General features: G+C 43.5%; 1 protein-coding gene across 16 annotated transcripts in view; it reads left to right on the forward strand.

Annotated features, from left to right (window-relative positions):
• Nucleotides 1-26,500, forward strand: part of LOC132511677 (ADP-ribosylation factor 2) — a 100,157-nt gene continuing 73,657 nt past the window's right edge. For 8 of the 16 annotated variants that reach the window (XR_009537689.1, XM_060135090.1, XM_060135091.1 and 5 more), the window contains exons 1-4: nucleotides 148-614; nucleotides 2,077-2,243; nucleotides 5,239-5,349; nucleotides 11,023-11,147. Coding sequence is in view for 15 of the 16 variants with exons in the window: in XM_060135090.1 (XP_059991073.1) it covers nucleotides 2,096-2,243; nucleotides 5,239-5,349; nucleotides 11,023-11,147 (384 nt within the window). In the remaining variant the exon portion in view is untranslated. The other 8 variants (XM_060135089.1, XM_060135082.1, XM_060135088.1 and 5 more) reach the window with 8 other exon arrangements.

Here is a 26,500-nt window from a genome sequence, read left to right on the forward strand (position 1 = left end):
TAGGTCGCGAGGGGCGGGTGTCCTCCCTCCCCGGCTCCTATTGTCCTTTGCATTGGCAAGATTTGTTGTCACTCACGGAACCTCGCGCTCACTGGTACAAAAGCTCCAAGAGGCGACGGGTGATTGGTTGGTTACTGTTCCCGCCCGAAGCCTGTCGCCATTTCGCAGAGAGGATCAGAAATCCTTTAAAGGCCGCGGTATTGGTACCCGTGGTCAGTTTGGGGACCGGTGAGTCGCGGAGTGGGGAGAGCGGGTTGCGGCACTCAAGGCCTGGCTGGATTTCCGCACCGTCAGAGGTCGGGAAGCTAGAGAGCAGCGGGTGGCTTGCAGAAAAGGATCTTGTCCCTTCTCCGCCCTCGTGTAGGCCAGGGGCTGCGGGGATCGAGAGAGGCTTGGCTCGTCCGTCGCTGGGCCCTCCGTTCTCCTCGGGGCCCGGAGGTCGAGAGGAAGCAGCCTGGCGGCTGGGCAGAAAGGACACTCGGACGCCTTCCCCGGGGACCCAGCGCGCGTGCCTGTCCGCTGCGCACGCCCACTTGGCCACCCGCTCTGGTTCGTGTCCTGGAGATCTCCACGCAGTTCTCCCTGATGGACAGCTGGTGCTTGTGGTAGGGGAGGTGAGCGTGCCAAAGAGGCGCCAGGGTCGCCGGCGTCTTCCAGAGGGTCTCTAGCAGCGCAGCGGGCTCTGGCCGCCTCTGGCAGATGACTAGGAAAAAGAGGAAAAGAGAAGCAGGAGGGAAAACCTTGGAGGTGTGCTGTAGTTGGGAGGAGGAATCAAGTATTTGCTTCATAGGACATCTAAGTGGGAAGTACCTTCCCTCCCCCAGAATGTTCCTCACTGTTTTTTTCTAATCTGTGAGATTTATCTTTTTTCGGAAACGAAGATAAGGAATCTTTAGTTTTGTCGCCCAACAAGATTTTGAGTGCCATAGTGCATTGGACTTCTATATACTTTCTGTATGGCCCTTCTATGAATGATTAAAACATTCATCATTCTTTGGTTGTAGCAGTTCCCCTGTACCTAATTTATGTACAGGATAAATGCTCTGCTCTTTTTCTCAGGTCGTAGAATAAAATGGTGTGTGCTTAGACATCATCCATGAAGTTAAGCTACTGTAGGACACAGTTGAATTTCAGAGGTGGGTCTCTGGAACTTGGTGACCTCCCCTCTGAGGTCCCTAGGGTCCCAATGAATGGGAGATGGGCTGTCCTTATTCTGTCTTAACCCTGCTCTGCCCAGGAATAAAGTTTTCCTATGGTTAGCAGTTTAAAGGGAAACGAGGATTTTTTACTTCTCTTTGAAGGATCTTTGTAGACTTCCAGGAGCAAGGTTAGAGTTGTAGACAGTACAACTGGGAAGGGGCACAAGGAGATCTGGGTCGCTGGTAATCATCTTTTTTTGATTTGGTTCATGACATTTCACTGAACTGTACGTTATCATTTATGTTTATATGTGCGTGAATTGTTTCCAAAAAAGCTAAAAATAATTAAGAGTAAGGTGATGGTCGACACTGGATGCTATGGTGTCTCCTCTACTCTTTGCCTAGTTAATTTCTCTGTTAGCAGTGCAGTTTCCCAGTGCTGTATTTCCTCACCTCTGAAGTTTTTTAGGTTCTTTTCTGGGTCTTGATACTGTCTGCTAGCCAAAGGCAGCTACTGAATTTCTAAAAGGTGCTGATATTTAACCGGCCTGAAAGACTTTGCTTCACATCGGGTAAAATAAACTGGTTCTCTGCGTCCCGAGTTCTCCTTTCAGAAGTGTTAGTTGTGTCTGTTGTGACATTGCTTTCATACTTAAGATGACTAAAGCCTGCCACCATTGAGACTGTGCTTCACGTATCCCACTTGGATGCTGCAGTGGAAAAGAGAATTTTTTGGCAAGGCATCAAAAGGCTTAGTTGAGTTTCCCTGTGAAAACAAGATACTCTACTCCTTACTGGCCAAACTATACTTAAAATTGTTCAGTATTTACTAGGAGCCACCTCTAATGGAGACTTGTATTTCATGTATATATCCTGTATTTATGTTTCTATATCTCTGCAAAGAACAATTACTTGATTTGCCTTTCTTTTCCTTCAGGTCACAGAATTCAGTTACAATGGGGAACGTTTTTGAAAAACTGTTTAAAAGTCTATTTGGGAAAAAAGAGATGCGGATTCTTATGGTGGGTTTGGATGCCGCTGGAAAAACCACCATCTTGTATAAATTGAAGCTGGGAGAGATTGTGACTACCATCCCTACGATAGGTATGTTAACGACCTATGGCAAGACCAGTTTACACTTTAGTATGTTATACTTTTACATACTTCTTGCATTATTGAATTTTTTGGGGGAAAATCTTGTCTGCCCCAAGAGCGGTTTTGAGGCCAAAACCAGGTAATATACAATTTCCTAATTGCTCCCTGGCATCTCTGGCACATTGCTACGTTTACGGGGGAGTCATACGAACACATTTAGGTGGAACAAGTTTAACCCTATCTGCTTGGCCAAAAAAAAAAAAGATAATGATTATTAAAATCCATCTTTCTTCCAGCTGGCTTTTCTAAGTGGAAGCATCTCTCCATACCAAGTATGTTCCTAGTGTTTAAAGATGTAGTATGATTTTTTTTGAGCTGGTGGTCAAGTGAAGAATCTGATTTGTTCAAATGCTGGAGGACTATCTGGCGGTGTAGTTATTCCTGCGAACCAGCACTGTGTTTTGTCAGCTATTTAAGACTTTTGCAAAGGCAGGGGTTTTTTTTCTTGTTTTTTTACAAATATATTTATTTTATTTTATTTTTTTTTGGCTGCATTGGGTCTTCGTTGCTGTGCGAGGGCTTTCTCTAGTTATAGTGAGCGGGGGCTACTCTTCATTGTGGTGCACAGCCTTATCATTGCGGTGGCTTCTTTTGTTGCAGAGCACAGGCTCTAGGCGCTCAGGCTTCAGCAGTTGTGGCTTGCGGGCTCTAGAGCGCAGGCTCAGTAGTTGTGGCGCACGGGCTTAGTTGCTCTGCAGCATGTGGGATCTTCCCGGACCAGGGCTCAAACCCATGTCCCCTGAATTGGCAAGCGGACTCTTAACCGCTGCACCACCAGAGAAGCCCCTCAAAGGCAGTTTTGACAGAACTTAGTCTGTGCCTCATCAGCTGCCTCCAGATCCAAACTCCTGAGCGAGAATAGCCTCCCCAGGATGGCATGTGAATGTCAGTAGTGTTCCGAATGTTGGATTAGGCACAGGAGCCAACGATCAACTTCCAACTTGGGCAGTTAGCTGCAGAGATTGCAGCACTTAAAGGAACAGGAAACCAGATGGAGAAAGTGTTCATACCCATAATTTTAAAAATGTTATTAGTCCAAAATGAAATAGCATAATTACTTGGTTTTCTCCAATTATAAAAATAATTCATGCTTCCATAATGTCATACATACAAAAAAAATCTAAACGAGTGTTAAAAAACACTGTGACTTTGGTGAATATCTTTGTGAAGTCATATGCATGCTGTCTTCCAACTTACTCTGCGTTAAACAATGTGTTTGGATCTCTTTCTATGTCATTTCCTCTCTGTGGAATGCTTTCCTGCCTTCTTTTTTACCCCCCCTCCCCGCCTTTACGTAGCTAATGCCAGCTCATTCTCTCCCTCTCAGTTTAAGCATCATTTCTCAGGGTCGCCTTTCCTGATCCCTTGGACGGGTTTTCCCCTGTTGTAAGTTTCCATAGCAACCTGAACTTCTTAGTAACTCTGAGCACATTTGTTATTGCTTGCTCACTGTCTCTCTTCCAAAAGTGTGAATAAGAGCAAGAATCATGTCTGCGTTGTTCACCACTGTCCCCAGGCGCCTAGCAAAATGCGTGACACATAATAGATGTCCAGGAAATATTTGGTGAATGAATTGGATACTGATTTTGTGGTAGATTGTTAAACTAATGGTGCCCAATGAATCATGCCACTCAATAGCCATACCCCTGTGCAGTCCCCTTCCACAGTGGTGCTGAGCTTGGTTGGCCGTGTGACTTGCTTTGGCCAAGGGCACATCAGCAAATGTGATTCACACAAAGATTTGATAAGTGCTGTGTCTTGGGGTTTGTTCTTTCGGAACACTACCACCACCACGTGAGGAAGCTCAGTGCTCCTTGGGAATAAAAAGACCACCTGGAGAGAGAGAAGTCCAGCCTAGCCCCCAAAGGACTCAATAGTTGAATGCATCTACAAGAGGAAGCCCAGGCAACCCACAGAATTGGGTAGGGGGGAAAATCATTGTTCTAAGCCACTATGTTTGGGGGCTTAATAATCAGTACAGATCAACATGAAATTTTAGTAACTAGATAGTATTCCATTATGTGGCTATATGTTTAACAAATTTCCAGTGATGGATGTTTAGGTTATGTGCAACAGTTCTATGTAAATGATTTTGAACTAAGCATCATTTAAAGATCAATCAGATGTGGCTGAGCTCACTAAAGAGACTGAGAAGGTACAGCCATGGAAACAGAAGAAGAAAAATGGGAAGCCAGGGAAGAGTTTCAAGGAGGGAGTGAGCAGTAGTGTCAGATATAAAATCAAATCACATAAAAACTGGAAAGCATTTGTCAGATTTATTGACATGGTGACCTTGCTGACCTTGGCAAAACCAGCGAAACATGGTAAAGTAGAACTAAGGTGTATTGGGTGAGAGCTGACAAAGTTGGCACAGTGAAGGTAGCTAAACGTCTTAGAGAAGTTTGACTTTAAAAGGGAAAATAGAGGGTGGTAGCGCGTGAAGGTGTGGAGTCATCTTTTTTGAAAGATGCAAAAGACTTAAACAGGTTGGAGATTTTGAAGGTTCCGGACAGCGTGGGCGAATTGGATCCAGCACATGGGGGGATGGGATTGGCATTAGCTAGTTGCCCCCTTCCATTGCTCCAAGAGGGAGGGAGAAAAGGGTGGGTGAAGATGTAGTTGGGTTTCTACAGTGTGTGGTGGGAAGTGGAAGCAGTCCCATTGATGGCTCCTGTTTGCTCTGAAGTACGCAGGAAGAGCTGCTGGGAGGGAAGGGGAGGGGAGGTGCGAGGAGGGAGGCCGGAGGGAGTGGAGAAGGTGGGAGACACCTGTCACAATGCATGGGGGAGAAAGCTGACTAACACATTCTGTTTTGTAAGCTATGGATCTTTGACCGGCAAGCTGCGTTGTTAATGAAAAGTACTGTCCAAATGTTAGCTGAAATTATTTCGAATTGTTGAACCAGAAGTCTTCATTAAACACTTTCTCCACCTTCCCAATTTAGGTTTCAACGTGGAGACGGTAGAATATAAAAACATCAGCTTCACAGTCTGGGATGTTGGTGGCCAGGACAAAATCAGACCTTTGTGGCGACATTATTTCCAGAACACACAAGGTAGAGATTATCCAGTTCTAGCCTTGCAACCATTTCTGTTAAACGCACCTAAAGGTCGATGCTTGAAGCAAAACCTTGTGGCGCGCTGCTTTATTTGGACTGTCAGTCATTCCTTCTTTTCTGCTGACCCACTTACACTTACTGGGGAGGTTTCTTTTTGAGAAGTGGTCCCTGCCTTCCTTGAAAAAGTACTTGGGCGTTAATGCCTTATATAGGAATCTCCTCTTAATCCAGAACAGTTAGAAAATGGTTGTTCTAATGAATTTCATCTTTTGGTTAATTGAAAGTTGTATGTGCCTTTGATGAAGTACCAATTTTTGAAGAACTTGAATTCAGTACACTCTTTTAAACCTGTGGAGAATATTTGAAAATCATCCCTATGGAGAGAAAGAAGTGAACAGGGATGGCTGGAATCCCAAATCCCAGCATCCTCTGTGGCCACAGTGCCTCCCTACTGCGCTGTTATTCTACAAGTGCTGGAATAAGCATGAATATCCCAGATCATTACCTTATTTCCTTATCACTGGTTTCTTAAAATTTGGGGTTTTAACGTGTCCCAGTCCCCTATCAATCTATTTGAGTTTTTTTCATTGATTATATTTTGGATAAATGATATACCCTTACAGAGTATCACCTGTCAAGATATCTGTAAGCTGTTCATATGGTTTTTACACCCTGATTCTCACGTAGAATCATAACCACCTGGCATCTACATACTTATTTTAGAATTTATTTGGACTCTTTTAATTTTGAAGATTCTACTACCTATGGTGTTTTCATTGCATGTGTTTCATAGTAAAGACCCATATTTGTTGATATTTTCAGACCAAATACCCGAGTCGACTGTCCCTTTATATTTTGTATCATTATTTCAGGTATTACCTTTAACACTTAACTCTATTTGTACTTATTTCCTTAGCCTATAGATTTAGAATGTCTTTCCTCAAAATAGAGCGTTTATCTTTTCTTTTTTCAGTTTTGTTAGTGGAAAATTTAAAGCAAAAAAGGAAGAGGATACTTAACAAATCCCCACGTACTCATCACCCAGCTTCAACAGTTATCAGCGTTTTGCCCAGAGTGTGTTACAGCAAATGCCAGACATGATGCCTTTTACTCATACATCCTTCAGTGTTTATTTCAAACTGATAAAGACATTTTTAAAACATAATCTCCACGCATTATCACACTTCCAAAATTAACATTCTTTCTTTAGTATCTGGTACCCAGTCCTTATTCAGATTTTTCCAGTTGTATCAAATACGTCCTTTTCACATTTGATTTGTTTGCGAAGGAATCAAAGTTTACACGTTGCCTTTCATTGTTATGTCTCTTTAGTCGTCTGCTACTCTCCAACAGTTTATCCCTCCATTTTTTTCTGTCATTCCATCTGAGTCTATTAAGCTGAAATCCTTCTAAACAAAGAATCCCTTCATCAGGTATTTGCTTTCTCTGAAATATAGTTTATATGAGAAAGGCAGGAAAAATATTTAATTCTTTCCCTTTATTGATTTTTAGAGAAACAACTCGATACCCTAGCAACCTTCCATGATGACTCTTAGATTTTTATGTCTTTGTGTTTCAATCCGTTGCAGACAATATGCTTTTTGATACTCAGAGTGTCCATTTAACCTGGATTGGCACTTGCCATATTGGTCAAACTATTGTAATTCCTCACCAGTGATAAAAGTAGAAAATGTGGGTTTGAACCACAGCTCTGCTATGAAACCTTGGGAAAGTTAGGTAATCTTTCCTGTCTCTATTTCCTCATCTATAAAATGGAGGTGAATACCTACTGTGCCGGATCATTTGGCTTGAATGAGATTAATTTTATAAAATGCTTAGTTCTGTGGTTGGAAGGTAGTGGGCACTCAGGAGCCTGTATTAGTCTGGGTTCTCCAGAAAAACAGAATCAGTATGATGGATGGCTATCCATACATGTTTGCACATATGTTTTTGTGTATATATATGTGTGCTTGTATGTGATTTCTTATAAGGAATTGGCTTACATGGTTGTGGAGGCCGAGGAGTCCCGGGATCTGCAGTTGGCAGAGGCTGGAGACCCGGGAGAGCTGATGATTAAGTTCCATTCCAAAGGCAGAAGATGCATATCCCAGCTCCAAGACGAGTGAATTCTTTCGTCCTCTCTTTTGTTCTAATCAGGCCTTCATTGGATTGGACTAGAGCACACTGAGGAGTGCAATCTGCTGTACTCAGTGTCCTGATTCAAATGTTCATCTCATCCAGAAACACCCTGCCACACACACCCAGAATACCGTTTGACCAAATGTCTGGGCACCCTGTGGCCCAGTCAAGTTGACACATAAAATTAACTGTCACCGAGTCCAAATTACTAGAGGTTTTTTGTCCTCATTCTCAGGCAGGGTTCCCTTTACCCACCTTATTAAGAGTTGTCACACCCAGTCACCAAGTAGAAATGCCTGTTTGTTTTCAATCTTCTATTTATAACAAGCCTAATTTTTTTTTTTTTTTGCTGTCCCTTAAAATTGCATAATACTAAAGTGCTGCCCACATTTTTCTGTGGATGTATAGTTCCCTGGGCTTGTGGTCATAATTAACGTGGATGAGAAGGATTACTACATTTCTCTTCTCCATGCCCCTTCCCTATGCCAAAGGGAAGGTGATTTTTATTACAGATAAATTCATATTTTTTCCTTTCATTTTTATTTTATTTATTAATTGGCCTACAATATTATGTTAGATTCAGGTTACTACATAGTGATTCAATATTTTTGTGCATTACAAAATGATCACCATGACCCTCTAGGTCCGTCCTATTGCTGCAAATGGCAAGATTCTTTTTTATTTAATGGCTGAGTAATATTTCTTCCTTTTACTCTTCACATATTAGAAAATCCTGTTGGCTTCTCTCCAAACTATGTTCAAAATTGACCACATCTCCACCACTGCCCCTCCAGTCCCCTGGACCCCAGCAGAGCTGCCTAAACGAGCTCCTTTTCACTCCATTGACCCTTTAAGGTCTTCCTCACAAAGGAGTCAGAGTGATCCAGTTAGAATGTGAGTTATATTACATCAAAGGAGTCCTATAACAAGCCTAATTTTATTGAGTTTCAGTGACTACTGCTGTGACGGTGGAGAACTAACTGGCTGTATTCTAGGACCTTGTGGTGGGTGGTTTAGACTCTTCATGAAATTAGCAAATGGTGACTTTTGAAGAATGGATTTGCTGTCTGGTGGGTCCAAACACTTCAGCCATTAGTAATCTTGCATGTTGCCCCTATGTTTCCTGCCAATTTCCCAACAGTCAGACTGTCCTTTTTATTTTTTAATTAATTTTTTTTTTTTTTTTTGCGGTACGCGGGCCTCTCACTGTTGTGGCCTCTCCCGTTGCGGAGCACAGGCTCCGGACGCGCAGGCTCAGCAGCCATGGCTCATGGGCCCAGCTGCTCCGCGGCATGTGGGATCTTTCCGGACCGGGACATGAATCCGTGTCCCCTGCATAGGCAGGCAGGCGGACTCTCAACCACTGTGCCACTAGGGAAGCCCCAGGCTGTCCTTTTTAATTTAAATTTTCTTCTCCCCACTTCTAAAAACAAATTACAGCATACTATTCATTTGTAAATTTAGGTTTGCTAGGTTTTCTTAGTTCAGAAGTGTAGTCAGTCTGATGGCTAGGTTCTTTTGTTTCTCACATAAGGATCTAAATAAAAACAGTATAAAATGGGACCTAATATTTATAAACCTTTCTTTCTATTAGGAATGGCAAAGGGATAATATGTCAGCTTCCACCCTGTCAGTTTTGCATTGGAGACTAAGGATCTCCTCAAATTGCAGGATAACCTCGTTTGCTTAGTTGTGATCAGAGTCCAGAGCTTACTGGCAGCCTGTCAAATCTTTGGGGGGGAGTTTTGAATGTTCTTCATTTTTTTGGTCTGATGTGATGTAACAGACATGACTTTGAGTCTCATGTAAGCCCCAGACATTCAGAAGCTGTGGGCACTCCTGTCTGCCAGAGTGGGCTGCTCCAGACAGCTGGTCAGGCAGCTGTTGGGTGGGCCTGGGAAGCACAGAGGGAAAGGGCCGAGGGCCAGCACAGATTTTCTCTCCTAGACATGGTGGTGCGATCTCAGTGTCAGAAGGAACCCAGAGGTCCTCTCATTCCACTGCCCTTCCCGTCAGCAGAATCCCTTCTGCAGTGTCCCCACAAGTTGCCACTTAAGCTGGGCACAAGCATCTTCAGTGACAGGCACGCTCCTGAGGCAGCCCATTGCACCTGCATTTCTCTTGACTCCGTATCACCTTGACCTCCTGTAGTTTTACCCACTGATCTTCCATCTCCTTACAAGTCGAACCTCTCTTTATGTCACAGCTTCTAGATATTTGAAGACAGCTGTCAGTCCCCTCAATGAATCTTTTCTCCAGGCAAAATATTTCCAGTTATATAAATTTGTTTTTCATATGTCATGGTATCTAATTCTTTTGCCGTCCTAGTCATTCTTTGTCCCTCCAGTTCGCTTGTGTCTTAGAGTGTGGGGTCCAGCACCAACCACGTAACATTCCCAGGATGTTCTGACTGACGCACTGTAGCATTGGCTTTTTGTTGCCCGTATTTTAGAAACTGAGCTGCTGTCACTACTGTTGATACAGCCTAGGATCAAGTTAGTTCTTTTGGCAGCCACTTCCCATTTTTGTCTCACAGAAGGCTTATTGTCAGCTAACCATCCAGTTGTTATTAAGATTAATGTCACGTGGACTACTGCTAAGAGAGTCTTTTGCATCCTGTGTCTGGAGTGTGTGCTGGATCCCTCCTGGGCACCTCCTCTGAGATCCTATTGGCCCCGCCTCTGCCTCCAGCCAATGTGGCAGTGACCAGATCTGTGCAGGTTTCAGCCACCTTTCCTGAGATACAGTGTGGTGGTCCCTTTCTCTGACCTGTCTTTTGCTTCCTGGGATTCCTCTGCTGCTGTATAGTGTGGGATGCTGGGAAGACTTCTGATACCAGTACCTGGGGTTGGGCCATACGTCACAGGTTAAGGGCACAAGACTCCCTCACTTCAGACACCAGCTGGAAATTCGGGACTCCCCAGACCACCCTCACTTTTTTCCAGCTGTCTGCAAATTTGGCAGTTCCAAATATCCCCTCAGGTTCAATATTCATTAAAACGACTCACAGGACTCAGGGGAGCGCTATACTTACAACTACAGTTCTGTTATGGCAAAAGGATACAAATGAACCAGCCAAAGGAAGAGATGCATAGGGCGAGATCTGAGAGGTACCACCCACAAAGCTTGCATCGTCCTCTTCCCATGGGGTCAGAGTGCATTACCCTCCTGGCACATCGCTGTGTGACATACGCAGAGCATTGCCAACCAGGGAAGCTTATCTGAACCTGGATGCCCATAGATTTTTATTGGGTCTTCATCATGTAGGCATGATGTAGAAATGAAGTGATTAAAAATAAGCCTAACCTTTTCTCTCTCTATTCTTATTATTGTTAATCTGGTGAAGGGCTATGATGCCTCTGAAAAAGGCTAGTTGGGTGTACAGGAGGCTTCCCAACTCTAAAGATTATATATCCTTCTGTATTGATTGCTTTCGGTGAAACCACATGTGTAAGCAGGGAGACGCTGTAAGGATATAAACAGCTGCCTTCCCAGGTTCAGATTACTAACACACTTGTGCTTTCTTTCTAGGTCTGATTTTTGTGGTCGACAGTAATGACAGAGAGCGCGTCAATGAAGCCCGAGAAGAACTAACCAGAATGTTAGCCGAAGATGAGCTCAGAGATGCAGTTTTATTGGTGTTTGTGAATAAACAGGTATGTCGCTGGCTTTCCGAATCCTGGGACTGAAAGGTACCGCCAGCTGCTCACTTAAAAACAGAGATATCTAATTAGCTGCCTGCCTTCCTCTCTCCTGTCCTTAGCCTTTCTCTCCACCTCTTTGTTAGCATGTCTTAGATTCATTCACTCGCGCAACAAATATCGACTGAGCATTTACTAAGATCTAGGCATTGTTTTAGGTATTGGTGATATAGATATAGCAGTAAACCAGACAGACAAAAATCCCTGTGTTCATGGAGTTTATGTTCTAGTTGGAGGAGAGTCAGTCAATAAACCACAGGTAATATGTCTGGGGGGAGTGTCGTGGAGGAGGGGGCAGATGCAGGGAAGGACTAGAATGCCTCTCTGATAAGATGACATCTGATAAGATGACACCTGAAGGCCGGCAGGAAGGCAGCCAGTGCAGCTGGGACGGGATTGGGGATGGGGGGAAGCAAAGGAGGAGATGAGATTGGATCATCTGGGGTCTATCCTTGGGGCAACTCAGCTTCTGTGTAAATATAACCAAAAGCAGTGAAAGAGGAGTAGGAGGAGGGTGTAGAAACATCCAGCCTCAGGAAGCTGAACTAAGCGTGGAAAAGAAGGCAGAATCCTGTGGAATGTACCAGCCTGAGATAAACCAGGGGCATGTTTTGATGTGTGTCCGCGCACTTTCTCCTCCATGCGTACATTCGTTATGTAATCGAGATCGTACTGTTTGGACAGTGTTGCATCCTGTTTTGTCCCTTTATTGAAGGCATTTTCTCTTGTCATCTAGCTCTTTGTAAACATGGTTTTAAATGGTGGGTGGATCATCATTCACTCGGCCATTAGATTCGATGTCAGTTTGAAGTTCACTAGTGAACACAACGGACTTTCATAAAAGAAAATGACATTTGTTCTTTTTAATTATAAAAGCAGAACATGCTCATGGTATAAATATGCAGACAGTTCACAATATCAAGTGAAACATTCTAGCCCCACGCTTCAGGGTAAAACATTGTTAAATGTCTTATATTCCTTTCCAGAGATAAAACTTTCTGTGCCTATATGAGCAGTTATATGATTGTATTCATATTTAAATTCTGGAGATCATATTCTGCATTCTGGTTTTTTTTTATATAACTTTTTTTCCCCCCAAATGTATTTATTTATTTATTTATTTATGGCTGTGTTGGGTCTTCGTTTCTGTGCATGGGCTTTCTCTAGTTGTGGCAAGCGGGGGTCACTCTTCATCGTGGTGCGCAGGCCTCTCACTATCGCGGCCTCTGTTGTTGCGGAGCACAGGCTCCAGATGCTCAGGCTCAGTAATTGTGGCACACGGGCACAGTTGCTCCGCTGCATGTGGGATCTTCCCAGACCAGGGCTCGAACCCTTGTCCCCTGCATTGGCAGGCAGATTCCCAACCACTGCGCCATCAGGGAAGCCCTCTGCATTCTGTTTTGTAACCTGCTTCTTCACTTAGCATATCTTTGATGTCCTTCCAAATCATTGCGTCTAGATCTACCTTGTTCTTTAATGCTAATTTATTCAAATTTGGTTTGAGCTTACTACGTGCTAGGCATAGTTCTAGGCACTTGGAACACATCAGAGAACAAGATAGAGATTCCTGCCCTGGTAAAGTTTGCATTCTAGTTACGAGAGGCAGATAATAAACACACTAAGTAAGTCAATTTTATAATATAGTAACTTGTGGTGAGGGCTGTAGGTAGAGCAGGACAGTTAGGAGGGGTCACAGGGCTCAGGTCACGAAGGCCTTGCAGAGCATCCTGAGGACTCGGGCTGTTACCCCGAGAGAGACGGAGATGTCACAGGGTTTTGATAGAAGAATGACTTTCACTGACTGCTGGGTTGTGTTTAGACTTTCTGGGAGCAAGAGCAGAAGCTTGGAGACCAATTTGGAAGTAATTTCAGTAAAACCCAAGTGAGAAGCGATGGTGGTGGGATCCGGGTATAGCTGTGCAGGTGGTGAGAAGTGGCCAGATTCTGGATATATTTTGAGGGTAGAGCTGGTAGGATTTCCTCATGTGGAGTTTGTGAGAGGAGAGAGAGAGAAAAAAAAAAAAATTAAGGATGATTTCAAGGTTTGGAGCCTGAGCCACTGGAAGGCTAGAGATAAGACTGTGGCTTAAGGGCAGATGTTGGGGGAAGAGCATAATGTTCCATTATGAGGATATAACATTTGTCAACTGACTTTTGAATATTCTCTCTCAAGGATCTTCCCAATGCTATGAACGCAGCAGAGATAACGGACAAGCTTGGTTTACATTCCCTCCGCCAGAGAAACTGGTACATTCAGGCTACTTGTGCTACCAGTGGAGATGGGCTTTACGAAGGCCTGGACTGGCTCTCCAACCAGCTCAAAACCCAGAAGTGACGGGCAGCGCTGCGTTCCCTGTGCGTCGTGGCAAAGTCAGCTGGCCTCTGCTGTGTGCGTGTGTGCGTGTGAGGAGCTGAGCGTGGGCGCGTGGCCAGGCGTGGGAGCAGCTTCCCACATGGTGCCTTATACGCCCTCTAAGGAAACCAGTCCTACATGGTACAAACAGCCAGCGTTACATTTTATATGCCACCTTCCATTTCCATAGCTTTGGTGACCAGTTTTGCAGTCGACGGAGGAGTCCCGAGGGCTCCCTGGTGCCCGATAGCCAGAGTGGTCTTCGTGGTGGGAAGAAGGGGGAGGGTGGGCCGTGGACTGACTTCCTTTGTGTGGTTCTAGTCCAGGTGTGGGCTCTCTGCATACCTGGGGGTCCTGTCAGACTTGGCATCCTTTCGTAAAAAGGAAGGAACTGTCATTCTTTCCCATCACTGCCAGAGCTAGCAGCTCACTTCTCAGTGCTTTAAAGCAAATGATCCTCAAAGACAAAAAGGCCCTTGCTTACCGCAGATGTTAAGTTGTTAAGATGTTAAGATCTGAGCTTAAGTTATTTTCCAGCCCAGACACCCTGGTTTAATGTACTTCATTGGGAGGAATCAGTGATCTTTTTTCATTAGAAAAAACCCCCGTAATAGTAGAAATCATCTAGCCCTGCCCTTCCTTGCCTCGTATTTGCCAAATGGAGACCCTTTTGGGGGTGGGAACCCAGTGCACGGCCAAGGCTCTTGCTCGCAGGGCCGCTTTAAGGAGGGGAGGCGCCGTCGTGTTTGTGTCCCTACATGGCTGTGTCCTGAGGCTGCTGCCGCCACGCCTCTGCGCTGAGTGTTCTCGCTCCCGGGCTGGAATCGTCACCGTCACCGTGTACAGTATCTTAGCCCAACTTGCAGTTTAGGTTAGCTGTGTTCCCAGAACCACACACCTGTGAGTTCTGAGAGTTTGTGACAGAATCAAGAGGTTCATTCGGGGAACGAGACTCCCAGCAGCTGAGCTGGTTGGTGCTAAATTTCGCTATGAAGAATGTCTCGTCCAGACCACTCTCCGTGGCACTGACTCCTTCTTCTGGTTGGCAGCAGTGTCTTCCGTGGAAACGTGCTTTATGTTATCCTCAAAATTGTAACAATGGCCTGGAAATGAGCTGGATTCACTCAGTAGTCTAGAGCTCTTTTGCTCAGACACCTGTTGGCCACATTTGTACCTAAGCTGTTCCACTACTACCTTTTAAAATTCCTTTTTCAAAAAAAATCTTCATTTCAGATTACAGAGGAGGAGAATGTAAGATGAATTTTAACAAAAGTAAACCTTCTTTACTGATAACAATGAAGTTGCTCTTATTAGGAAGAAATTTCGTGCCATGATAAATGTGGAGTTTTTTTCCTTAAAACATTGACTTTAAAGAATGTTCCTTGCAATACTGGCAATGAAGTCCAGATTTGATTTTTAACCATGGAGTTAAGTCCTGAGAAAGGTTTAGATTGTACGCCTCAAATTGGCAGGGACTGTGTCTTAGACGTTTGTGTTTATGCTTAGTACCGTGTATGTGGTACGGTGCCTCATTAAACACTTGTTGATTGGTTGGACAGTAAAGAACTTGCTCTGGAGGAGGAGAGGACAGCCATGTGCTGGATGTCTCGAGCTACTACTTTCAAATCCCTTTCCCTCTCCATCTTAGCAGACTTGCTGTTGAAAACTCCCAGGGCACTTGGTACGAAAGGCAGAGCCCACAGAGGTGCTGTCCCGGCCCTTCTGCTTTCAGCAGTGCTCCCCATTCTTACCTTATATGACACTTTCAACTACTGTCTTTCTCTTTCTGTGAATTTGGAGTTGGTCATTTGGGGTTTATGGGCGGGGGCACTTCAGTGTACTGGGTTTGAGCAAAGACTTGGGTCCCTGAAAGCCATGTTCACATCCCAGCTGTGTCCTCACTAGCTGCTTGGCCTCAGGCCTGTTACTCTTTGACTTCATATCTCTAAGCCTCAGTTTGCTTAACTGTTAAATGAGGATAATACCTACCTCATAGGGTTGTGAGACCTTTGTATGCCTTGCCTGGTGTTTCCCTGGGGATATCTTGATGTCTAAGGTGTGAATAGCAGTGCTGGCCACAAACTGATCAGTATTATTTACAGGAACAGTTAAGTGGGGTGGGATGGGGGGCTATGTTTAATCTTTCCCACTCTATTCACCTAATCCTGCTGAATCCTCTGTCCTTTTCTAACCATGGGAAGTGCTAATAAGACCATTTGGGATGCTTGTTTAAAAAACCATATTGCTGTGTCCCACACTCACTGTTTTTCTTTTTTTTTTTTAAAGTGTGATTTTTAGCATACTCAGAGAGTTGTGCGATCACCCTACTAATTGTTCATCACCCCCAAAAGAAACCCTGGATCCATGAGCATCCAGTGCCTGTTCCTCCCTTCCCCACGGCCCCCCGGCCACCACTAATTTACTTCCTGTTTCTATGGACTCACGCATTCTGGGCAGGTGAAGGTGTCTGGGGAGCTGGGGGGTGCTTTGGGAAGTGCTGAGGTGCTGTTGGCCTGAACACAGCTTCAGTCCTGAGGCATCAGCCTGATGACAGATGAGGCAGAGCCCCAGGGAAAAGACTGCCCCAGAGTTAGGTGACTGGAATTTATTACCTTGAGAGAGAAAGAGGTGCTTCTAATAATTATGCAGGGACATGGGGCATAAAAGGGGATGTATGGTTGTCCTATCAGAATGGCGAGAGCTCTGAATCTGGAATCAAAGGCCAAGGCTGAAATTCGAGCTCTGCTCGTTCACTAGCTGGGTTCAACTGGACTCAACCTCTGACTGCCAGTTTCCTTGCCTGGAAAGGAAGTTCCCAGACTTACCTGGGGTACAGCTCTGTGTGAATACTAAGAATATGGGGGTAATGGTGGGGGGTCCATGAGTCAGTTCTGTATATTGTGGGTCATGTACTTTGATCTATTTAAAATGCCTTAACAGGGCTGAGAATATTTGCATGTGAGTTTCTGAAGACAGGTAGCTTTATACTCCTGTGGAGGTCGATTTCAAGTGAAAGGAAGCATGACATCTTGAAGTGACCTGAGTCCTTTGTCCACGGGTATCTGGAGGTTGTCAAACAGTACACAGAAAATCTGACAATATGCTCTGAGGACCCTTTTTTCTTTTGAAATTTTTGGTCTTCTTTTCACCCTTTCTGGCAGCAACCTTACTGAGATACATTTCCATAAAGTTCCCCCATTACACTTCGCTGGTTTTATTCGATAGTATCCTCCCAGATTTGTACAACCATCACTGCAGTCAATTTTAGAACATTTTCATCACCTTGAAATGGAACCCTGTAGCCTGTAGCAGTCACTCCCCATTTCTTTCATACCTCTCGGCCGTAGGCCTTTACTAACCACTGGTCTGCGTTCTATCTAGATTTGGTGGGGACCCTTTTTTTTTTTTTTTTTTTTTTAGCGGTACGCAGGCCTCTCACAGCTGTGGCCTCTCCCGTTGCGGAGCACAGGCTCCGGACGCGCAGGCTCAGCGGCCATGGCTCACGGGCCCAGCCGCTCCGCGGCATGTGGGATCTTCCCGGACCGGGTCACGAACCCGTGTCCCCTGAATCGGCAGGCGGACTCTCAACCACTGCGCCACCAGGGAAGGCCGGTGGGGACACTTTTTAAACTTTGCTTTTTACCACCAGGTGAACTTGGAGGAGTATCACAGTTAAGAACTTTTCTCCTATTTTGATTTTCATTCTTTTACTCTAATGCACGGCATGGGAAGGCTTCTAGGAGGATTTTGTGACCAACACGCAAGCCTTGGAGGGACCCCTGAAGTAGGTGACTTCCAAGGTGTGTCCAAATCCTTAGACCAGCTACTAATTTGGTCAGTAAATAGCTTGCTGCAGCTCACTGCCACTAGGTGGTGCTGCTGCGCCACCCCACTGACACGCAGCCCTTGCCGGGGTGGGTCGCCGGGTTCCCAAGTGTGGGAGAATCCATCCTCTTGCTTGGACAGCAAGAGTGACCCAGAAAACTACAGCCAGGGATATGCCTGGAAGAGAAAGACAAAGTAGGCACCCAGAGCACCCGGGAATTGACTGCCAATAATTATAAAGGTGGCCCCGACAATTGTAATCGTGAAGCAGTAATCTCTGCTATTTACTGAGCATACTGGGTACTCTTCTAGGCACTTTGCACACATCATGTCTAATCATCACACCCAGCAAGGCACTTGTATTATATCTGCTTTGCAAAGGGGAAAACCAAGGTTCAAGGATACAAAGTGATTTGCTGGTGGCCACGTGATCATGATTCAAATGCAGGTCTGGGGCACCAGGGCCCATGTCCTTCCAGTACATACTACTGCTGTGGGCTCTGGCCTCCAGAGGTTGCCAGAGGTGGAGGGAAGGCAGCAAAAGTGCCCGGTGGAGACGTCTGGGGAGGGACACAGCAGCACGCGCAGAACTGTGTCAGCTGACATGCCAGGGGAATGAGCAGTGGATGAAGGGGAAGAGCCAGGGCACAGACATGCGCTGAGGCCAGTGGAGACCCAGACCTACCCTGGATGCTGATAATGTTCTTGGGAAGCAAAAGTGATAATCACAGTGTTCTAAAGCTGGATTGTGGCGATGGTTGTGTAACTATAAATTTACTAAGAATCATCAAATTGTTTGCGTACCGTGGGTGAATTGTATGATACATGAATATTCAGTAAAGCCATACGAAGTTTATAATCAGGAAACCAATAGCGATGAGGGTGCCAACTCGGCAGTTCTCAGCAGTGCTGTAGGCACTTTGAGAAGAGAGGGAGAGTAGCATCTCAGAGTAGAAAGCCTGACCAATGGCTGTCCAGCATCTGCTTAAACGCTTTCAGTGTCAGGGAGCTTAGTACCTCATAAAGCAGCCCATTCTGGCTTGAGATGACTCTCTCTAATCCTTAGAAAGTTGAAATCTATCTCTTAGCCTGTTGTGCAGAATAAACCTCTTTGCGTTGCCATATACCATCTCTTTCAGCGCTTGAGGACAGTCGTTGCATTCCCCCCAAGTCATTTTTATCCTGTATAGAAGTCCCCAAGGTTTTTCATAGGACAAGATTTCCAGCCTCTCCTGTTCTCCTAGTGGCTCTCCCTGCCATACTTGCTTTGATCTGTAAGCATCCTTCCTAAAATGCGGGGCCAGTGGTGGGCCCGATATTCTACAGATGCCAGCCCAGTACTGTGGTTAACAGATTGGATCCTAGAGTTAAGGCTCTCTGGATTCAAATCCTCACTCCACTACAGGCCAGCTGTATGACCATGGTTAAAAGTACAAACTTCTCTGAGCCTCAATGTCTCCGTCTGAATTATTGTCAGGGTGGTGCTGACTCTCATTTTCTGAGGGGTTCTGCTGTCCAACCCCTTTAGGTGGGCTTGGCCTGGCTTGGTGATGGCTAGAGTAAAGGACAGCAATCCAAAATAGCAAGCTGTCACAACTGCTAATCAGCTCAGTGGATACACACAAACCAGTAGGGGAAGGGGATCTGCCATCTCTGCCTACAGGGCTTTCCTCCCAAGGAGCTTTGGTCCCTGGTAGAGGGGGTGTGGCGACGGGGAAGGAGTGGCAACCAACATCAGCTGATGGGCCTGACTCAGATGCTCAAGGAGTTACTTCCTTACATATTTGTAACTCCCTTCTTTTTCTTTCCTCAACATTTTTATTTGAAAATTTTCAAACATACAGTTGAAAGCAGGATTTAGAAAATCTTCACCTAGATGCAACAATTGTTCACTTTGTTCCATTGGTTCTTTAGATCTCTGTTTATATACACTTCTTTTGCTGATTCATTTGAAAATAACATGCAAACACCACGACTCTTTACCCCTAAAAATTTCAGCCCAGATCTCCTAAACGTGAAGATATTCTGAACATAAACACAAGAGAATTATCACACCTGAGAAAAGCTGTACTCATTTCGTAATATCTCATTTCCAGTTCATATTTAAATTTCCTCAATTGTCTACCAGTTGTCATTTATAGCAGGTTTTTTTTTTCCAAACCAGAATCCAATCAAGTTTTATCCATTACATTTGTTGTTTTTTTTTTAATTTTTATTTATTTATTTTTGGCTGTGCTGGGTCTTCGTTGCTGCGCGCGGGCTTTCTCTAGTTGTCGCGAGCGGGGGCTATTCTTCGTTGCGGTGCGTGGGCTTCTCATTGTGGTGGCTTCTCTTGTTTCACAGGCTCTAGGCACATGGGCTTCAGTAGTTGTGACGCACGGGCTTACTTGCTCTGCGGCAAGTGGGATCTTCCCGGACCAGGGCTCGAACCCGTGTCGCCTGCATTGGCAGGCAGATTCTTAACCACTGAGCCACCAGGGAAGTCCCTGTTTATGTTTCTTTAATCTTTTTTAAGCTGTAGCAGTCTGTCCACCTATTTCTTTTTTCTTGGCTTTTTTTTTTTTTTTTGGCTATGCCGTGCGACCTGCGGGATCTTAGTTCCCCAACTAGGGATCGAACCTATGCCCCCTGCAGTAGAAGCATGGAGTCCTAACCACTGGACCGCCAGGGAAGTCCCCATGGCATTGTTTTCAAGAGAGTGTCTTCTTTATCTCACCCTTTATCCACTGCACAAACCCCTCTCCCAAACAACTCCCAGGGTGGGGCTCACTGGACAATGTGTTGCTCCACAATTTGGTTATTGTTATTCCAGCCCTTTCTCTTTGCAATGCATTCACTTGAGGAAGAGGACACCACACTGAGACCCCTAGGCTGGGTCTACATAATTCAGCCTTAGTCAGGTCAATGGCTCCATTTGGTTGAAATCTAACTTGATTCACTGCTCACCTCCCCCTGAGGGTCCCAGGAATGTAAACACCCTAATTCTCCCACCACCACTGTTTGTCTCTTATGATGTTGCCCTCAATTCACGGCCTCCACACATTATATTTCTGCTCAGTCTTACATACAAACAGACTTTTCCCTCTGCCAGGATGATTGACATCCTTTTTGATCAAAACGATAAAAGAAGTATCAAGAAATCACTCATGTAGGCACAGCACAGTACTGGCATACAGTAAGCACTCAATAAATACGAGCTGTTGTTGCTGGAGCAGTGTGCGCTGGGACCGTTCTTCCTCGACACTCCTGTATAGCCGAAGGTTGCCATTGTGCTTTGGGAGATACTTCATGCTAATGTAACACATTAGCTTCTGATCATTTCCAATCTCTTTGTCAGATCTCTTCCATGAACTGCCGTGAAGCCACATCCCTCTTCTACATTTGTTCAGCTGCTTTCAGGAACCTCATTAATGACACTTGTCTCTTTTCATTTCTTCTAGGCCCTGGCCCATCATCCCAATCTGTTGGCTTCATTTTTTTTTTTTTTGAATTTTTGAATATTATTTTATTTATTTTTTTATACAGCAGGTTCTTATTAGTTATCCATTTTATACATATTAGTATATATATGTCAATCCCAATCTCCCAATTCATCACACCACCACCACCCTGCCACTTTCCCCCCTTGGTGTCCATACATTTGTTCTCTACATCTGTGCCTCTATTTCTGCCCTGCAAACTGGTTCATCTGTACCATTTTTCTCAGTTCCACATATATGCGTTAATATACGATATTTGTTTTTCTCTTTCTGACTTACTTCACTCTGTATGACAGTCTCTAAATCCATCCACATCTCTACACTTGACCGAATTTCGTTCCTTTTTATGGCTGAATAATATTCCATTGTATATGTGTACCACTTCTTCTTTATCCATTCATCTGTCGATGGGCATTTAGGTTGCTTCCATGACCTGTATATTGTAAATAGTGCTGCAATGAATACTGGGGTGCGTGTGTCTTTTTGAATTATAGTTTTCTCTGGGTATATGCCCAGTAGTGGGATTGCTAGGTCATATGGTAATTCTATTTTTAGTTTTTTAAGGAACCTCCATACTGTTCTCCATAGTGGCTGTATCAATTTACATTACCACCAACAGTGCAAGAGGGTTCCCTTTTCTCCACACCCTCTCCAGCATTTGTTGTTTGTACATTTTCTGATGATGCCCATTCTAACTGGTGTGAGGTGATACCTCATTGTAGTTTTGATTTGCATTTCTCTAATAATTAGCAATGTTGAGCAGCTTTTCATGTGCTTCTTGGCCATCTGTATGTCTTCTTTGGAGAAATGTCTATTTAGGTCTTCTGCCCATTTTTGGATTGGGTTGTTTGTTTTTTTAATGTTGAGCTGCATGAGCTGTCTATATATTTTGGAGATTAATTCTTTGTCCATCGATTTGTTTGCAAATATTTTCTCCCATTCTGAGCATTGTCTTTTCGTCTTGTTTGTAGTTTTCTTTGCTGTGCAAAAGCTTTTAAGTTTCATTAGGTCCCATTTGTTTATTTTTATTTCCATTACTCTAGGAGGTGGATCAAAAAAGATCTTGCTGTGATTTATGTCAAAGAGTGTTCTTCCTGTGTTTTCCTCTAAGAGTTTTACAGTGTCTGGTCTTACATTTAGGTGTCTAATCCATTTTGAGTTTATTTTTGTGTATGGTGTTAGGGAGTGTTCTAATTTCATTCTTTTACATGTAGCTGTCCGGTTTTCCCAGCACCACTTATTGAAGAGACTGTCTTTTCTCCATTGTATATCCTTGCCTCCTTTGTCATAGATTAGCTGACCATAGGTGTGTGGGTTTATCTCTGGGCTTTCTATCTTGTTCCATTGATCTATGTTTCTGTTTTTGTGCCAGTACCATATTGTCTTGATTACTGTAGCTTTGTAGTGTAGTCCGAAGTCAGGGAGTCTGATTCCTCCAGCCCTGTGTTTTTCCCTCAAGACTGCTTTGGCTGTTCAGGGTCTTTTGTGTCTCCATACAAATTTTAAGATTTTTTTATTCTAGTTCTGTAAAAGATGCCACTGATAATTTGATAGGGATTGCATTGAATCTGTAGATTGCTTTGGGTAGTATAGTCATTTTCACAATATTGATTCTTCCAATCTAAGAACATAGTATAGCTCTCCATCTGTTGATATCATCTTTAATTTCTTTCATCAGTGTCTTATAGTTTTCTGCATACAGGTCTTTTGTCTCCCTAGGTAGGTTTATTCCTAGGTATTTTATTCTTTTTGTCGCAATGGTAAATGGGAGGGTTTCCTTAATTTCTCTTTCTGACCTTTTGTTGTTAGTGTATAGGAATGCAAGAGATTTCTGTGCATTAATTTTGTGTCCTGCAACTTTACCAAATTCATTGATTAGCTCTAGTAGTTTTCTGGTGGCATCTTTAGGATGCTCTATGTATAGTATCATGTCAAGTGCACACAGTGACAGTTTTACTTCTTCTTTTCCAATTTGTATTCCTTTTATTTCTTTTTCTTCTCTGATTGCCGTAGCTAGGACTTCCAAAACTATGTTGAATAATAGTGGTGATAGTGGACATCCTTGTCTTGTTCCTGATCTTAGAGGAAAAGCTTTCAGTTTTTCACCATTGAGAATGATGTTTGCTGTGGGTTTGTCGTATATGGCTTTTATTATGTTGAGGTAGGTTCCCTCTATGCCCACTTTCTGGAGAGTTTTTATCATAAATGGGTGTTGAATTTTGTCAAAAACTTTTTCTGCATCTATTGAGATGATCGTATGTTTTTTCTTCAATTTGTTAATATGGTGTATCACATTGATTGGTTTGTGTATATTGAAGAATCCTTGTTTCTCTGGGATAAATCCCACTTCATCATGGTGTATGATGCTTTTAATATGTTGTTGGATTCTGTTTGCTAGTATTTTGTTGAGGATTTTTGCATCTATATTCATCAGTGATACTGGTCCGTAATTTTCTTTTTTTGTAGTATATTTGTCTGGTTTTGGTATCAGGGTGATGGTGACCTCACAGAATGAGTTTGGGAGTTTTCTTTCCTCTGCAACTTTTTGGAAGAGTTTGAGTAGGATGGGTGTTAGCTCTCCTCTAAGTGTTTGATAGAATTCATCTGTGAAGCCATCTGGTCCTGGACTTTTGTTTGTTGGAAGATTTTTATTTTATTTTATTTTATTTTTAAAATTTATTTATTTATTTAGGCTGCATTGGGTCTTTGTTGCTCTACATGGGCTTTCTCTAGTTGTGGTGAGCGGGGGCTACTCTTCACTGTGGTGTGCGGGCTTCTTATCACGGTGGCTCCTCTTGTTGCGGAGCACGGGCTCCAGGCGCATGGACTTCAGTAGTTGTGGCACGTGGGCTCAGTAGTTGTGGTGCACGGGCTTAGGTGCTCCACGGCACGTGGGATCTTCCCGGACCAGGGATAGAACCCCTGTCCCCTTCATTAGCAGGCAGATTCTTAACCACTGTGCCACCAGGGAAGTCCTGGAAGATTTTTAATCACAGTTTCAATTTCATTACTTGTGATTGGTCTGTTCATATTTTCTGTTTCTTCCTGATTCAGTTTTGGAAGTTTATACTTTTAGAATTTGTCCATTTCTTCCAGATTGTCCATTTTATTGGCATAGAGTCTCTTTGTATGGTCTCTTAGGGTGCTTTGTATTTTTGCAGTGTCTGTTGTAACTTCTCCTTTTTCATTTCTAATTTTATTGATTTGAGTCCTCTCCCTCTTTTTCTTGATGAGTCTGGCTAATGGTTTATCAATTTTGTTAATCTTCTCAAAGAACCGGTTTTAGTTTTATTGATCTTTGCTATTGTTTTCTTTGTTTCTATTTCATTTATTTCTGCTCTGATCTTTATGATTTCTTTCATTCTGCTAACGTTGGGTTTTGTTTGTTCTTCTTTCTCTAGTTCCTTTAGGTGTAAGGTTAGATTGTTTATTTGAGATTTTTCTTGTTTCTTGAGGTAGGCTTGTATTGCTATAAACTTCCCTCTTAGAACTGCTTTTGGTGCATACCACAGGTTTTGGATTATTGTATTTTCATTGTAATTTGTCTCTAGATATGTTTTGATTTCTTCAGTGATCTCTTGGTTGTTTAGTAACGTATTGTTTAGCCTCCATGTGTTTGTGTTTTTTTTATTTCCCTGTAATTGATTTCTAAGCTCATAGTGTTGTGGTTAGAAAAGATGCTTGATATGATTTCAATTTTCTTAAATTTACTGAGACTTGATTTGTGACCCAAGGTGTGATCTACCCTGGAGAATGTCCCATGTGTACTTGAGAAGAAAGAGTAATCTGCTGTTTTTGGAAGGCATGTCCTATAAATATCAATTAAATCTATCTGGTCTATTGTGTCATTTAAAGCTTGTGTTTCCTTGTTAATTTTATGTCTGGATGATCTGTCCATTGGTGTAAGTGAGGTGTTGGTGTAAGTGAGGTGTTAAAGTCCCCCACTATTATTGTGTTACTGTTGCTTTCCTCTTTTATAGCTGTTAGCAGTTGCCTTATGTATTGAGGTTCTCCTATGTTGGGTGCATATATATTTATAATCGTTATATCTTCTTGGATTGATCCGTTGATCATTATGTAGTGTCCTTCCTTGTCTCTTGTAACATTCTTTATTTTAAAGTCTATTTTATCTGATATGAGTATTGCTACTCCAGCTTTCTTTTGATTTCCATTTGCATGGAATATCTTTTTCCATCCCCTCACTTTCAGTCTGTATGTGTCCCTGGGTCTGAAGTGGGTCTCTTGTAGACAGCATATATATGGGTCTTGTTTTTGTATCCATCCAGCAAGCCTGTGTCTTTTGGTTGGAGCATTTAGTCCATTCATGTTGAAGGTAATTATCAATATGTATGTTCCTATTACCATTTTTGAAATTGTTACGGGTTTATTTTTGTAGGTCCTTTTCTTCTCTTGTGTTTCCCACTTAGAGAAGTTCCTTTAGCATTTGTTGTAGAGCTGGTTTGATGGTGCTGAATTCTCTTAGTGTTTGCTGTCTGTAAAGCTTTTGATTTCTCCATCGAATCTGAATGAGATCCTTGCCAGGTGGAGTAATCTTGGTTGTAGGTTCTTCTCTTTCATCACTTTAAATATATCATGCCACTCCCTTCTGGCTTGTAGAGTTTCTGCTAAGAAATCTGCTGTTAACCTTATGGGGATTCTCTTGTATGTTATTTGTCGTTTTTCCCTTGTTGCTTTCAATAATTTTTCTTTGTCTTTAATTTTTGTCAATTTGATTACTATGTGTCCCGGTGTGTTTCTCCTTGGTTTTTCCTGCCTGGGACTCTCTGTGCTTCCTGGACTTGGGTGGCTATTTCCTTTCCCATATTAGGGAGGTTTTCGACTATAATCCCTTCAAATATTTTCTCTGGTCCTTTCTCTCTTCTCCTTCTGGGACCCCTATAATGCGAATGTTGCTGTGTTTAATGTTGTCCCAGAGGTCTCTTAGGCTGTCTTTATTTCTTTCCATTCTTTTTTCTTTATTCTGTTCCGCAGCAATGAATTCCACCATTCTGTCTTCCAGGTCACTTATCTGTTCTTCTGCCTCAGTTATTCTGCTATTGATTCCTTCTAGTGTAGTTTTCATTTCAGTTATTGTGTTGTTCATCTCTGTTTGATTGTTCTTTAATTCTTCTAGGTCTTTGTTAAACATTTCTTGTATCTTCTCGATCTTTGCCTCCATTCTTTTTCCGAGGTTCTGGATCATCTTCACTATCATTATTCTGAACTCTTTTTCTGGAAGGTTGCCTATCTGCACTTCATTTAGTTGTTTTTCTGGGGTTTTATCTTGTTCCTTCATCTGGTACATAGCCCTCTGCCTTTTCATCTTGTTTATCTTTCTGTGAATGTGATTTTTGTTCCACAGGCTGCAGAATTGTAGTTCTTGCTTCTGCTGTCTGCCCTCTGGTGGATGAGGCTATCTTAGAGGCTTGTGGAAGTTTCCTGATGGGAGGGACTGGTGGTGGGTAGAGCTGGGTGTTGCTCTCCTGGGCAGAGCTCAGTAACACTTTAATCTGCTTGTCTGCTGATGGGTGGGACTGGGTTCCCTCCCTGTTGGTTGTTTGGCTGAGGCAACCCAACACTGGAGCCTACCTGGCTCTTTGGTGGGGCTAATGGTGGACCCTGGGAGGGCTCACGCCAAGGAGTACTTCCCA

Source organism: Lagenorhynchus albirostris, chromosome 20 (genome assembly GCF_949774975.1).
Source record: "Lagenorhynchus albirostris chromosome 20, mLagAlb1.1, whole genome shotgun sequence".
In the NCBI taxonomy this organism is placed as follows: Eukaryota; Metazoa; Chordata; class Mammalia; order Artiodactyla; family Delphinidae; genus Lagenorhynchus; species Lagenorhynchus albirostris.